This window comes from Saccopteryx leptura, chromosome 6 (genome assembly GCF_036850995.1).
Source record: "Saccopteryx leptura isolate mSacLep1 chromosome 6, mSacLep1_pri_phased_curated, whole genome shotgun sequence".
Lineage (NCBI taxonomy): Eukaryota > Metazoa > Chordata > Mammalia > Chiroptera > Emballonuridae > Saccopteryx > Saccopteryx leptura.
Window position 1 is genome coordinate 28,905,542 of NC_089508.1, and position 14,424 is coordinate 28,919,965.

The following is a 14,424-nucleotide window of genomic DNA, read 5'->3' on the forward strand; positions in this document are numbered from 1 at the left end:
GTACTTTCTCTGGGCTCTCCTCTCCTGCCCTTTGAGCACTCGCTTTAGCCAGCCTATCGTTCTATATACGAAGGACTGAGACCGAGGGCAGCGGTGGGGAGGAAGGCTCTTTGGTGTTGGAGAAGCAGTGGATGCCTCAGGCAGAAGAACTGGCCCGGACTTTAAACAGTCAAGACCCCTGAGATGTAAACATAAAGCAATGATATTTTCATTTCCATTGTCCCTTTCAATGTATTCATGGAGGAAAGGTCTTCCCTTCCCCTTGGATGAAAACTCATGCAATTCCATGACTTTTCTGTGCCCTCTTAGGTAATTAAAAGTCCTGCGATCATCTAAGTCACCAGACACTATCTCAACCTAGAGTTAGAATGCCCAGGCCCACGCAATAACCCGAGCTCCCCAACCCTGGGCTCCTGCAGGCAGGAAGCCTGTGGTTGGTGAAGGATTTCCTCTTTCTTTCTCGGTTCCTCCTCTTGCTCCCCAGCCAGAATTCAGATCTCTTTTGAGTTGGAGCAGGCAGCAGAGAGGAGAGGAGAGGGTCAGAGAGAATGGCAGTAGGGAAGGTGGCCATTCTCTCTTGGGCGTGGCTGTGTCTGCAGGAGGCTGTCCATCACTAGGACCCTCCCTCAGCTCTGTTGTTCAGGGTGGTCACTCTCCTCCAGCTTGTTACAACATTCTTTTCACAGCTCACAGGAACTAGGGGCCATTTCAGACAAGGCCCAATGGCACCACACTGACCTTCTCTTGCACGATTGACTCAGGTCGGGTCCAACAGGTGTCCCTGCCCAGGCACACTGGGAGTTTGTAGATCAGTCCCAAAGCTGCAGAAATATCTCCTTTTAAATTTCCAGGCTAATCTAACAACACAGGTCCACGTCCACTGAAGTCCCCCAGCCCACCAATCACAGCAGTACGTACCAAGCTCCCTGAAACCCCTTTCACTAGATTTGGGATGAGGGGCAGGGATCTCTAACTTACCTTCTTGGAAGAGGTGAAGCTCACAGCACATCAGTAGATTTCTTTCCAAACAAATCTCTACAAACCCTCTCTACCTTACTCTCTAAAAGTGAGACCATTTTATGCCCTCATTGTCGGTGTAGGTAAGAGTTTGAATTCCGTAACAATTTTTTTGGATCTTATCTTGAAAATTTTCAGCTTCTTCTGACACCAAATTGGAATCTCACGCCTGTTGCATCATGGTGCCTCTGGTGAAACTTCCAATTGACCGTCTTGTTATATTGACTTTATCCTGATGCAGTTGCAGGTGGAGACAGAGGCTGCCAAGAAACTTTTGATGCTTGACATACCAATCATTGTGCATCCATGTCCACGCCGTGCATTTCTTACTGTTGACGGTCTCTTGGGAGCCAGCAAATTTGGCGGGGATCATCAGAAAGTCTTGGGGAATGGACTTGGCCAGAGAACACTCTGGTAACTTCTCAGCCTTCCCTGGGAGAGCATTGTCAGAGAAAGCTCAGCGTGCTCTTTATTTTTCTTCCTGTTGGCTTTTTCAGTTCTCCATGGGAAGACTGATCAAACCTAGTTCTCCAGGACTCATGTGTGGTTGGATGGTATATATATCCCAGGTGTTTGCTGCTACTCATCCTTGTCTCAGATACTGAGACGACTCTCACCTCCTGGGGCTGGGGAGGAGGAGGGGAACTGGCTTCCCAGGGCCTCTGTGGGATTTAGGTGGTGGAAGGGGAAAGTGGGCATTGAAGAGAGGGGAGGAGGAACAGGAGGGGATACCCATCTCTTCGGGCTAGAGGTATCCATTTGCTGTAGCTCTGGGCATGTGTTCCATCTGCTTTCACAGGTGGGTGTTTATCCTCTTCTGCAAACTGATCTGCCACACAACAAGCCTGCTGGCACCCTCCACTTCCAACACCCATGCTGCTTCTGCAGGGCACCGGGCACAGTGGGCACAGGATACCGAGCGAGTGACTGAGGCCAGCCGCTCCATTAGAAGCAGTCACCAGAGGATCTCATTTACATTTAGGTCCATTAATGCCACACATGTTCACTGAGGGCCATTTAGGTGTCAGCACCGCACACACGCGTGACAGAGTTATTTTGGTCTGAAGCCAACGAGGAGATCAAATTTAGTTCTCCAGACCAAACTGCTTTAATATGCTTATTATGAAAAATATATTGGGCAAAAAAGGAAAGATAAGATGAAAAAAATCACCCATAATTCCACCGCCAAGATAATAACTGCTAATATTTTCTTAAACCTTTCTACTTTCATGCATATTGTTTTAAATAATTGAATTCACTTTCATGTCCAATTTTGTCTCCTACATCTCATTTCCAATATCATTTAAAATTGGTTCCTAATCTTTATATACCATTTTTTTTCTGTCTGTATAAGTAATGGATGCTCATTGTAGAAAAGTAGAAGAGTTTAAAGAGGCTAAATAACATCACATAACTCCCATCCAGACATCGCTACCGTATTTCCTTCAAGTCTTTTTTCTATGAATTTATTTGTACATGTTGTACAATATTGGCAATCATATACTATCTACAACTTTTAATTTTTTTTTTTTCAGAGACAGGGAGAGAGTCAGAGAGAGGGGCAGATAGGGACAGAGAGACAGGAAGGGAGAGAGATGAGAAGCATCAATTCTCCGTTGTGGCACCTTAGTTGTTCATTGATTGCTTTCTCATATATGCCTTGACTAGGAGACGATAGCAGAGTGAGGGACCCTTTGCTCAAGCCAGTGACCTTGGATTCAAGTCAATGACCTTGGGCTCAAGTCAGTGACCTTAGGCTTCAAGCCAGCCACCTTCAAGCCAATGACCATGGGGTCATATCTATGATCCCATGCTCAAGCCAGTGACCCTGCTCTCAAGCTGGTAAGCCTGTACTCAAGCCAGATGAGCCTGCGCTCAGGCCTACAGCCTTGGGGTTTCGAACCTGGGTCCTCCGCATCCCAGTCCCATGCTCTATCCACTGCGCCACTTCCTGGTCAGGCTAAAAAGAAGTTTAGTGAAATAACATGTGCACATGTTTAAATAAAAATGCCACATAGAGTTACATAAGATGGACTCTGGCTGGTTGGCTCAGTGGTAGAGTGTCGACCAGGCGTGTGGATGTCCCAGGTTCGATTCCCGGTCAGGGCACACAGGGGAAACAACCATCTGCTTCTTCACCCCTCCCCCTCTCGGTTCTCTCTCTCTCTCTCTCTCTCTCTCTCACCCTCCTGCAGCCATGACTTGATTGGAGCAAGGATGGCTCCATGGGCTTCACCTCAGGTGCTAAGAAGAGTTTTGCTGAGCAACAAAGCATCACCCCAGATAGGCAGAGCAGCGCTCCCTAGTGGGCTTGCCAGGGGAATCTCTATCGGAGAGCATGGGGGATCCTGTCTCTACTCCTACTCCTCTCATTGAATTAAAAAAGAAAAGAGTTACATAGGGTAAAAAGCAGTGCTGTTGTCCACCCCATGTCCTGATCCTCAGACACGGCAACTATTAGCCATTCTGGCATTTTCTCCTGGTGTTCATGTCAGCCTACATCTCTGGTGGAGATGGGTCTACCCCTGTCTCCTGCTTCTCAATGTAAGACATTATCTAGACTTCCTGCTCTCGTGATACGGCTTCTCCGTCCCTGTCCCCTCCATGGTGACAATTTCTCTATTGGTTTACTTTTTACTGTAAGCAACAAACATGTCTTTCTAGTCTTGTTCTATTGACTCTCTGCAGTTGTTTTGACTCTTCATTTTCTATAGGGAGGATATTAACAAACCTCACAACCTTTTTCCGGTTTCCTCCCCATACTCCATAGATCGATTCCTGTCAACAGTACTTCGGCCTCTTCGATGTCCACATTTACATGGTGTCCACAACGATAATTATGTTTCCTATCTTTCCTATCGGTTCATCTGGAAAATTAAGAGTCAGCCATGGTTCATAGCAGAGCTGAGAAGTGCTCCAAGCATACATTTGCTACCTGAACGGTTCTGTCCTGTCTAGGTTTTCATTGTCTGTTTTGTCTTTATCAAATTCTCTATTTCACCCCAACCTTTTCACCCAGTCAGGTGCCCAGCAGGTCTGTGTGGTCTCCCAGAGGCTCGCCCCAAGGGCTCTGTCCTGCTCCGTCTATCCTGCCTGCTCCCAGCCAGCAGCCGTCCAGCTGGCACTCCCTCTCACTCGTCTCCAGCCTTGGCTCCACGTTTCCATGGTTTCTGTGCTCTCCTTTATCTGGGTTTCTGTCTGGGAGCAGTATGTCAGGTAACTTCCAAAAGCTTGGTGTGAAGGAGGTAAAGTGTTTGAGTCCTTGGACATTCCTAGTATTTGGATATGGAGTTTCTGGATTGAGCCTTGGTTTCCTTACATTTTTTTTGACAGAGATATATAGAGAGAGACAGTGAGGAACAAATAGAGACAGACAGACAGGAAGGGAGAGAGATGAGAAGCATCAACTCATAATTGCAGCACCTTAGTTGCTCATTGACTGCTTTCTCACATGTGCCTTGACCAGGAGGCTACAGCAGACCGAGTGACCCCTTGCCCAAGCCAGCGACCTTGGGCTTCAAGCCAGCAACCTTTGGGCTCAAGCCAGTGACCCCGGGCTCAAGTTGGTAAGCCCGCGCTCAAGCCGGATGAGTTTGCGCTCAAGCTGGGGACCTCTAGGTTTTGAACCTGGGTCCTCCGTGCGCATTCTGGCGCTCTATCCACTGCACCACCACTTTTTCTTTCTTTTCTATTTGGATTTACTTTCTTGGAGAGTTCCTATAATTTTGTCTGGGTCTTTTATATGTGTGTGTGTGTGTGTGTGTGTGTGTAAGACTGGAACACACTGATGCTTTGTTTGGGGTGGTGTAGGGGTACTTGATTGATTTCTGTGCCACAGCGTGGGCAGGGCAGACTGACCCCTCCACCTCCGAGGAGCAGGTAGGCCCTCTGCAGTCAGAGCCTGGCTTCACTCCTGCTGCCCTTCTTCACACTGGCATTTCTGAGTCCCCAGCCTTATTTCTTTGACCAAATCACCCAGTGACAGTGCTCTAGGTTGAGTGACCCATCACCCTGCTGGGCCAGTTCCCACTCCTATATCAGATTTCCAATTTTCCCACATCTTTTGAAATTGGGCCCCCTACCCTCTTTCTTCCCTTTGTTGTCATTGAGTGGGGACTTGAAGAGATGCATGCAATTCATGTGCCTTACTGAAAATCTCTGCATACATTTTTTTAAACAGTAAACTTTATTGAGATATAATTAAATAAAATAAGATGCACCACTTTTTTACCTTTTTTTTATTGAGTTTATTGGGGTGACATTGATTAATATGAGATGTACCACTTTTAAATGTAGAGTTCACTGAGTTTTAACAAATGCACCACAGTCCGGATATAGAACATTCCCATCTTCAAAGAGTTTCCTGTGTGGTCCTTCACACTCGTTACAAGCTCTTCCTCACCCACCTCAAGTAACCAGCACTTTTGCCTGCCCTAAGATTTTATATAAATGGAATATACAGTCTGTACAGTTTCGGGTCTGGCTTCTTTCTCTTGGTGTAGTGTTGTAAGATTCTTCCAGGTGGCTCTATACATCAACACTGTGTTCTTTGTGTTGCTGAGTTATATTCCAACTTGTGTGGGTGCCACGGTTTGTTTATCCACTCATCTATTGGTGAATGTTTGGGTGTTGCCAGTTTTTATTTTTTAATTTTTAGATTTTACTTCATTGATTTTTACAGGGGCTTGGGGGAGAGTGAGAAGTATCAACTTATAGTTGCTTTACTCTAGTTGTTTATTTGTTGCTTGTCATCTGTGCCTTGACTAGGTAAGCCCAGGGTTTTGAACCAGTGACCTCACAGTTCCGGGTGGATACACTGCGCCTCCACAGGTCAGGGGGAGTATTGCCAGTTTTGCTGAAGAGATGATGAGCTTTATACTCAAGTAGGTCTGGGACCGCTAGATTATGTGTAAGAGTATGTTTAAGTCTATGAGAACCTGGCAGACTCTTCTCCAAAGCTGCTGAACTATTTGAAATGCCCACTGGAAAGAAATGAGAGTTCCTGCTCCTCCGCATCTTTGTAATACTTAGTGTTACCCCTCTTTTTGGTGTTAGACATTTTAGTGAGTGGGTAGCAGTATCTCATTGGTTTCATTTGCGTTTTTCTGAAGACTATTGATGTTGAACATTTTTCATGTGCGTATTGTTCATTTCACATTCTCTCCCTTTGTGAAGTGTCTTCAAATCCTTTGCTCACTTTGTTGTTGTTGTTTTGTTTTTGCTCACTTTTTAATTGGGTTATTTTCTTCTTTAGGTGTATGATTATTTTGTGTTTCAGAGTCAGGTCTTTTGTGAGATAGTCCCTATGTGTTTTTGAACCCCATGTCTCCCCATTTTCTGTTGTATTGCAAGCAATTCTTCATGTAATTACTTTATTTGAAAACTTGATATTTAATATTTGTTACTATTATGCCATACACATGTATTGCTATTGACTTTAATTTTTGTATTGTTGTATATTTATGATTGCAATTTCGTGATGGCTGTACTAACAGTACAACACCTACCCTGGTTTGTTCCTTAGGCTTGACTCCTAGAAGCAAAGTTGCAAGGTCAAAAAGTAAACATATTGAGGACTTTTGCTGTATACCACCAAACTGCTTTCTGAAAACTTTGCACCAATTTAAACGCCTGGAGTAGCAGGTGGAAACCCCCCATTTTATGCCATCATTGATAGCTTTGGGTATTCCTGTTTGAAAAAAAAATTGGCTAATTTAATAGGTAGAAATGGTAGTTGTTTTAAGCTGCATTTCTTTTTTTTTTTTTTTCTTTTTTTTTTGTATTTTTCTGAAGCTGGAAACGGGGAGAGACAGTCAGACAGACTCCCGCATGCACCCGACCGGGATCCACCCGGCACGCCCACCAGGGCGACGCTCTGCCCACCAGGGGGCGATGCTCTGCCCCTCTGGGGCCTCGCTCTGCCCCTCTGGGGCCTCGCTCTGCTGCGACCAGAGCCACTCTAGCGCCTGGGGCAGAGGCCAAGGAGCCATCCCCAGCGCCCGGGCCATCTTTGCTCCAATGGAGCCTTGGCTGCGGGAGGGGAAGAGAGAGACAGAGAGGAAGGAGGGGGGGGTTGGGGGGTGGAGAAGCAAATGGGCGCTTCTCCTATGTGCCCTGGCCGGGAATTGAACCCGAGTCCCCCGCATGCCAGGCCGACGCTCTACCGCTGAGCCAACCGGCCAGGGCCTAAGCTGCATTTCTTAAATTATTAGTGTGGTTGGACATCTTTCCAAGTGTTTAGTAGTCATTTCTTTTTCCTTCTCTGAGCATTGTTTATTCAAAACTTTCGTCCACAAATGTATTTTCTGAGGCACGTTTCCCAGCTCTGCACAGAAACCGCAGCAGGTGCGGGTGGGAATGTCAGGCACCGGAGTCAGGGGTGGAGGAGACTTGCTGGCGGCTGAGCAGAAAGCGGGGCGCTGGGTTGAGGGGTGCCAGGTATCCTGCCCGTGCCTTTCTTGACACAGGCCAACCAGTTTGTGAAAGCTTCCATTTCCTTTCTGTAAATAGCAGGGGCAACACTGTGGGGGTCCCAGAAAAGCAGGGACAAAGGCTTGCTTTCTGCAATTAATTTGTAACTTTGTCGTGGCCTAATGGAGCCCGACAGTGTTATGTAAGGTCATCAGACAGGGTCAAAATGGCTCCCAGGCAAGCAAGTTTTGATAGTAACCTCAACAAAAGAATTGCCAGACCTAACTAACAAGTTTGTCCCTCAGGAGGGGGGGCGGGGTGTGGTTCCCAGTAATGAACATGAACATAAAAATGCCCCAGGCCACTGGGTGGAAAGAAGGTCACATGGGTTGTGATGCTCCAATTTCACTGGATATTGCTTCGAACTGATCATGCAGAATTCTGCACAAATGTTTTGAGCCCAGGAGTGCCTCACAACCTCCCACAGTACATGCCCCTGTGGAGGTGGGGTCATCAAGGATGTCTTCCACGATTTCCACAAGTGCACGCATGAGTGTCCCTCCCAGGTCTTTCTGAGAGTCCCCAGGGCATATCCCACATGTACTCACAAGTGACAGACCCTTTGACAACATTTATGGGTGTCCCCAGGGCCCCATCCACCAGTTCAGAAACAAGTCTGCCCTGAGTATTTCTGGGAGCTCCTGAGGGTTCTCACAGGGGCTCACAGATAAGAGTTCCCCCAACATTGGTGGGGTAGTGTTTCACCTCTGCAGCCCAGCCTGTACGCCTCGCCCAGTACTCCTGGCGGTTCCCAGGGAGGGTTGCCCCTGAGTTCACAAGCAAAGGCTCTCCTTTCCAGTGCGGCCACTGCTTCAGCTGGAGGCTCCCCGTGTCCTAGGGCATCTGTTCACCAGATATCTGACCTGGCTCTGCCACCTCTTCATAGGTGATGCTGTCCCCTCTAATCAGAGCCTTTGGGATGCCAGAATGCGGAATGGTTTGAAGCAAAGTGGGGTAGAATCCTCCTTCTCCTCTGCTGGAAGGTGGCCGGGCAGGGCTGGCTCTGCCTCAGTGTTCTATGCAATGTTCGTGGACAGTTCTTTCTGTTCTTAGTTTACTGACAGTTCTCCTGTTCTTAGTGGGATCATACAGCTGTGTCGGCGGGCTGGCGCAGGAGCCACATGCGGAGGACGGAATTATCCTTCTGACGACAGATTTTGTTGCTAGGTTAAGTTTGTCACACCTGGTTGCTTCCAAGGAGAAGCGGCATTTCTAAGGAGAATCCGCGGGCCTTCTAAGGATGAAAGGATTATTACCAAGTAGGGGGTCGATTGACTGGAGAGTCAGTCAATCAGCCAGGAGAAGTGCCCAATGAGAGTCAGAGCGGAAACCCACTTCTGAGCTCAGCTGGACCCACTTCGTCAGCTCTGAGTCCAGGGACCAGGCCGTGGAACATCCACCCTAGCTTGTCCTAAGGACCAAATGCCTCCGTCGCCAGTTCTGACCACGCAGCACACGGCTGCCGCCTTGTATTACTCACTTCTCGTTTCCGACTGTGTGATGGGTGCATCTGCTGGGTGGAAAGTGGGTCACTTGGGTTTGGAAATTGATGCGGTTTACAGTTCTTAGTCTCTCCAGTGTGGGAAAGCATGTGAGAAGGGGTTTGGTGTGTTAGGTGAGCCACAGTGGACATGCCCCACTAGCTTCCCAGAAACACAGATATGACTGAACTTCAGTTTATGTTGAAACCCTAGTCAGGAAGGAAGGGCAGTTCTGATACCCTCTGAGGGCTTTGCCCTGGGACGAGGATTCACTCTTTCCATTCCTAGGGCTATTATATCCCCTACTGGTAGATAACTCCTCAGAGGGTCTTGTTTGGGTATTAAATATTGTAGTCAGATAACATTACTAACTCTTCTTCTCATTGGTTGACTAAATGATTCAGCCATCAATTATTTACTGAATGCCTATTATGTGCCATGTGCTGTGATAGTATTTGGGGATACTAAAAAGAATGTGATATAGTTTCTATTCTTAAGGCTATTTCTGTGTCACAGAGAAGGTGGCCAAGACCTTAGGTCATAATGAGAAAGCCGTGAGTACTGGGATAGAGGGGAGACGGAGATGACCTGGGGTGGGTGTAGAGTGGGGATGGATTTTGTTGGGTATATTGTTTCAGGATAGAGTGAGCGACTCAATGAATCCTAAAGGTCAGAGAGGTTGGAGTCAGAAAAGCCTTCTTGGCCAAAGAGCCACATGTCCTAAACAACACTTCGAAAACACTAAGTCATGCATAAAGGCTGACGCATAGACTCCAGGGATGGGGGTGGGGAGAGGTGAGCACAGAGGCCTCAACAAAGGTCAGTTCATGAAGGATCTGGAATTCTGTGATCTGACTTCAGATTTCATCCTGAAGAGAATGAAGATTTTAGTCTGAAGATAGCTGCTGAGGATTTAAACACTAGAGTAACAGGCTCAGATTTGTGTCTTTAGAAATATAAGACAACTGTGTGGCAGCCAGGTTGAGTATGGACTGGAGAGGGCCAGGGAGAGCAGGTTAAAGACCTGGCCCAGGTGAGAAAGCTTGAGACTTACACGGGTGTCAGGTGGAAGGAGAGAAGAGGATGAGTGGGAGAGATGTGTAGAAGATTGACTCCCAGGTCATGTCTCAAAACTCATGGGGTGATGGAGATGAGGCAAAAGAGAGAAGTAGATGCTTTGATGTTACCCTGGCCCCTCAGGACTGAAGGACTTACTCCTCCAGCTGCTGGAAGAATTGCCTTTGGCTGAAGGCAGATACTTCGCCTCTTCCTGGATAGCCTATATCTAGTAACTAGTCAACATTAGGATATAAAAGATACATCCCAGGTTCCTGTCCCACCTCCACACAAATCCAAGAGCCATCCCAGCTTCAGAGCATCCTACAGGGTTGGCTGAAACCATGGTTGAGACTTTATTGCAGCTCAATGTCTTTTTTTATTTTGATTTTTTCCAATCCTGCTTTCTTCCCTTCCCTTCCCTTCCCTTCCCTTCCCTTCCCTTCCCTTCCCTTCCCTTCCCTTCCCTTCCCTTCCCTTCCCTTCCCTTCCCTTCCCTTCCCTTCCCTTCCCTTCCCTTCCTTTCCCTTCTCTTCCCTTCCCTTCCTCTCCACAGGTGCGATCCCAAGGGCACTTTTCAATACACGTTCTTATGCTAATCTTCATCTAAGATGCTGCTTCCTAGGAAACCCAAACCTGCAGTGGATGATGTCCAACCTCCTGGCTTGTGAGCAGTGTAGATGGTGTGTCATCATTCACTGATAGGTGGAATATAGAAAAAGGAGGGAGGTCATGAGTTCAACTTTGGAAAAGGTGAGCTTAAACTTCCTGAGACTTTCGGGGGGTTGGGACTAAATTTCAAGAGAAATGCATAGACTGCAAGTTTAGATTTGGGAGTCATTAGTGTTCTGGGTTTAGTTCAGGTCTTGGGTTGGCCCCTATCGCAACCGGAGACATATATCAAATTTCTTGGAAATGGAAATGCCAGGATCCTTGAGTTTCTTCATCTTTGGCATCACCTCTAGCTCCTGACTTCAGTCTGAGTTCCTAATCCATTGGGTTGATTTGATCTTCATTCCTGCATACCTAGAATCTACAGTAATCCTGGGCTTGATTCAACCCCATTCTCCAGAAATATGTCAGCTCCTGCTTCTCCTATATTTTCCCACTTCATTTTTATTAAAAATGACCCAATTCTCTAAGATCTGGCTTTTCTCCTTGTCTCCCTGATTCATTGCCATGCCTACTCCTGGTGGGAGTCCTGAGCAGCCCAATGGCAATATTGTTGAGCTAGCTGCTGTCAATTCCCGCCTACCGACTCTCTTGGCTGAAGGTGGTGGTGCTTTCAACCCATACGTATATCAGTTTCCAGCACCCCTCACTCTTGGTTAGAGTTTTACTCTCTATAGAGTCACCCATTATCGGGATACTACTATCCTACTGACTTTGAACGTCAATCTGTATCACCCTGGGCCTTTTTTCTAGCTATTTCCTTGATGCCTGTGTGGTTAGCTGGTTCTTCTTTGTCATTCAGGTTGTAGCTTCTAATGTCAGCTTTTCAGAGAGGACTCCCTTAGTCACCCAGTCTCCCATAGCCACCTGGGTTTTCTCTACTTTTCTGCATAGCACGTGTTACTCTCTCACTTTTTCTTGTTTGTCTCTCTGTCTTCTCCCAACTGGAATGTAGGTTTCTAAAAGGGAGGGTCCTTATTGTTCACCATTCTGTTCCCAGCATCCAGAATAAAGCCTGGCACATGGTAGGTGTTCAATAAACATTGAACAACTGGCTGAATGAATTTGTTTCTTGGCTGCTGTGGCTCCTTATTAGATTGAACACCTCTAGGTATTTCATCAACTAGAATGAAATCTGAAGTCCTCACATGCTCTGTCTCCAAGTTTCTGGCGTGCTCTGAGGCAAAGCCTGCCTGAAATATGACCATTTATGTTCTAGGAATCTGGACTCATCCCCTGTGTCCTTGGCCAGTAATTCATTTCATCTCTTGGATGATAATTCTTTCTCATTCTGTTTTTTCCTGAACCACTGGCTTGATTGGTGGTGATTAGCAGAGGGTGGTCCATTTACATGAAACACCTGCTTCACACCTGTTTCCCCATGAGCAGTCAACTCTGGACCTTAGTGCAGGAAGCCGGTGGGTGTCCTTCATAGCTGAGCGGGCTTCCAGAATTTTCTCCAGGAGTCACTAAACTGGTACCATATGCGTGACCATCTGCACGTCATTTTGCCAGCATTTCATCAAACACATCTGCCAGCTTGTGAAAGAGACCTGGGGAGGCCTGGGGGCACCAAGGAGGGAGGATAGAAAAACTGACTCAAGAGGAAGGCTGAGCCAGACAGAGCAGTTTCCACTTTGCGTGTCAAGTTGTAATTCAGTTGGCCTCTCTTCACATGTTCATGAAACCAGCAAACACCAGCTTAGAAGATCGTGTTCTTGCCTCCCATTAAACCCCTCTGAAGAGCGTGGACAGAGGTGTCAAAGATTATTTTACCCAATCCAGGGTTGAAAAGCACATCCTGGCACACCAGAGTTCCCGTGGCAGGGGACTAGATGGCATATGAATATGTCCCTAGTCCTTGAATCATAGTCAAGTCATTCATCCAACATGAGTCTGGCTATGCTACTTGCTAATAATCAAACATTACTTGGGTCAGTGATAAGACTCACAGAACCAAGATTCAATTTATTTGATGGTATAAGTCTAAGGGGAAAAACACCAGTCAAAAGTATAGAGGAAACTCTAAAATGAAGCTGAAGGTACTCCATTTGAAACATCTCTTAGTTTGCAGGTGTAAATTTGCATGTATGATTCTGCCATCTTATTCCCAATTATACTAACGCCAAGCTATTGCCTCTTTGGGCCATTGGGTGATTTGCAACCTTGTTCATTGTTTGTTCTTTCATGAATTCAACCATTTGACACTTTGGCATGCTTTTCCAGTGTTCAGTGCGGTCATAGGCATAGGGCAGGGGTCTCAAACTCGCGGCCCGCCGAACAATTTTGTGCGGCTCACAGACTAATCCACAAAGTTCAGAATATTTTGGATAAAATTAAGTAAGCCTAGGGGCCTACTTGTATTTTTCATTTCTCTAGCATCCTAGCTAGATATTAGCTTAGTTAACAGCAGTTGTGATGCGAACTACAGTTTCTGGTCGTTTTGTGACACTGAAAAGTGTTGCATAACAGTTGCCTTTTGTAGACCTAGTGCAGCCCGCCTAATGGCTGTGATCTTGCTCTGCGGCCCACATGCTGAGTTGAGTTTGAGACCCCTGGCATAGGGGATACAAAGTTGACTTCAACAACAGCCTTGCCTGAGGGAACCTATAGACAGGGGAGGTACGAAGATGTATGAATAATCATTGCGGTAAGTACATAACAAGGGGTCCTTAGCCCAAATCTGGGCAGGGGGAAAGGGCGAAAAGGCTCCTAAGAAGGAACTCGCGCCAAACTCTCAGGAGGAATAGGATTTAGCTGAGTACGGCGGGAAGGGAAAGCATTCCAGGCAGAGGCAGCAGTGAGCGCAAAGGCCGCCGGTGGGATCGGCAGAACTGGTGGGACCCCGTGAGCAGCGTCAGTGTGGCTGCAGCGGAGACTTGTGGAGGTGCAGGGCGCAGATGAGGGGTTTGGACAGTGGAGACTTGTGGAGGCGCAGGGCGCAGATGAGGGGTTTGGACAGTGGAGACTTGTGGAGGCGCAGGGCGCAGATGAGGGGTTTGGACAGTGGAGACTTGTGGAGGCGCAGGGCGCAGATGAGGGGTTTGGACAGTGGAGACTTGTGGAGGCGCAGGGCGCAGATGAGGGGTTTGGACAGTGGAGACTTGTGGAGGCGCAGGGCGCAGATGAGGGGTTTGGACAGTGGAGACTTGTGGAGGTGCAGGGTGCAGATGAGGGGTTTGGACAGTGGAGACTTGTGGAGGCGCAGGGCGCAGATGAGGGGTTTGGACAGTGGAGACTTGTGGAGGCGCAGGGCGCAGATGAGGGGTTTGGACAGTGGAGACTTGTGGAGGCGCAGGGCGCAGATGAGGGGTTTGGACAGTGGAGACTTGTGGAGGCGCAGGGCGCAGATGAGGGGTTTGGACAGTGGAGACTTGTGGAGGCGCAGGGCGCAGATGAGGGGTTTGGACAGTGGAGACTTGTGGAGGTGCAGGGTGCAGATGAGGGGTTTGGACAGTGGAGACTTGTGGAGGTGCAGGGCGCAGATGAGGGGTTTGGACACCATCCTAAGGACAGTGAGAGCGACGGAAGGACTGGTCAGAGGCATCAGAGAATCAGACTTGAAACTCCTGGGAGGTGATTCTGGGTGCAGTGTGGGGAATGGATTGGAGGGGGACAGAACTGTACACTGAGGTCCCGGGCAGGTGGTTGTGCTGGGAGCCAGAAACACCTGGAGGGAAGGGGGAGGAGGGAGACTGGGCTGAAGTGCTCTAAGCATAGAGTTTGT

General features: G+C 47.7%; 1 protein-coding gene across 1 annotated transcript; it reads right to left on the reverse strand.

Annotated features, from left to right (window-relative positions):
- Positions 1-13,554: 13,554 nt before the first annotated feature.
- Positions 13,555-14,202, reverse strand: LOC136377019 (uncharacterized). Its single transcript, XM_066343603.1, has one exon. It carries the CDS (start codon positions 14,200-14,202, stop codon positions 13,555-13,557), a length of 648 nt encoding a protein of 215 aa, XP_066199700.1.
- Between the last annotated feature and the right edge of the window lie 222 nt (positions 14,203-14,424).